Source organism: Sinocyclocheilus rhinocerous, unplaced genomic scaffold (genome assembly GCF_001515625.1).
Source record: "Sinocyclocheilus rhinocerous isolate Xijiao unplaced genomic scaffold, SAMN03320098_v1.1 scaffold9188, whole genome shotgun sequence".
Classification (NCBI taxonomy): Eukaryota; Metazoa; Chordata; class Actinopteri; order Cypriniformes; family Cyprinidae; genus Sinocyclocheilus; species Sinocyclocheilus rhinocerous.
Window position 1 is genome coordinate 182 of NW_015625640.1, and position 1,164 is coordinate 1,345.

The 1,164-nt window shown below is 40.5% G+C and overlaps 1 protein-coding gene across 1 annotated transcript; it reads left to right on the plus strand.

Annotated features, from left to right (window-relative positions):
* Positions 1-220: 220 nt before the first annotated feature.
* LOC107705141 (zinc finger protein 235-like) lies at positions 221-1,158 on the plus strand (the record flags this gene model as incomplete). Its single annotated transcript, XM_016508299.1, has 1 exon — positions 221-1,158. A coding segment is annotated over exon 1 (897 nt), but the record flags the coding sequence as incomplete, so codon positions are not given.
* Positions 1,159-1,164: the final 6 nt, after the last annotated feature.

Sequence of the window (1,164 nt, forward strand, 5' to 3'; positions counted from 1 at the left end):
GTCTACTTTTACACTGTTACATCTGGGTTCACCAGGGTTACTGAGAGTTACTGAAACTTTACTTTTACTTTTATTTTAGAGTTGATTAAAGAAACCAAGGAAAATGAAGAACTGAGTGAAGTTGAGGAGAAACCTGGAGAAAAACCTTTGAGTTGCTCTCAAACCAAACAGAAGGATTTAAAGAAAAGAAGAGCCAAGAAATCTTTCACCTGCACTCAGTGTGGAAAGAGTTTGACAAGCAAATATCATCTTGATGTTCACATGAGAGTTCATACTGGAGAGAAACCATACACATGTGATCAGTGCGGAAAGAGCTTCATTCAATCATCAAGCCTTAAGGATCACATGAAAATCCACACTGGAGAAAATCTATACAAGTGTTCACGCTGTGACAAGAGATTCAGTCGATCAGCACACCTGAAAATGCACGAGAGGATCCACACTGGAGAGAAACCGTTCACATGTGATCAGTGCGGGAAGAGTTTCACACAATTATCAAGCCTTAAGAAACACATCAATATCCACACTGGAGAGAAACCGTACAAGTGTTCACATTGTGACAAGAGATTCACTCAGTCAGGAATCCTGAAAACACATGAGAGGATCCACAGCAGAGAGAAACCGTTCACATGCGATCAGTGCGGGAAGAGTTTCAGACAATCATCAAGCCTTAAGAAACACATCAATATCCACACTGGTGAGAAACGGTACAAATGTTCACATTGTGACAAGAGATTTACTCAGTCAGGATTCCTGAAAACACACGAGAGGATCCACACTGGAGAGAAACCGTACACATGTGATCAGTGCGGGAAGAGCTTCACAATAAAAGGAAACCTTACAGAGCATATGAGAGTGCATACTGGAGAGAAGCCGTTCTCTTGTGATCAGTGCGGGAAGAGTTTCACACAATCATCAACCCTTAAGGATCACATGAACATCCACATTATAGAGAAGCTGTACGCATGTGATCAATGCAGCAAAACATTTTTGAGAGCTTCAGTCCTGAATAAACACCTGAAAGTTCATACAAAGGAGAAGCCACATTCATGTTCTTTGTGTGGAAAGAGTTTTTCACAATTGCACAGTTTAAAAGTTCATCAGAAGATACACACTGGTGTGAGAGAATATATGTGCTTTGAGTGTGAGAAGACTTTTATTACA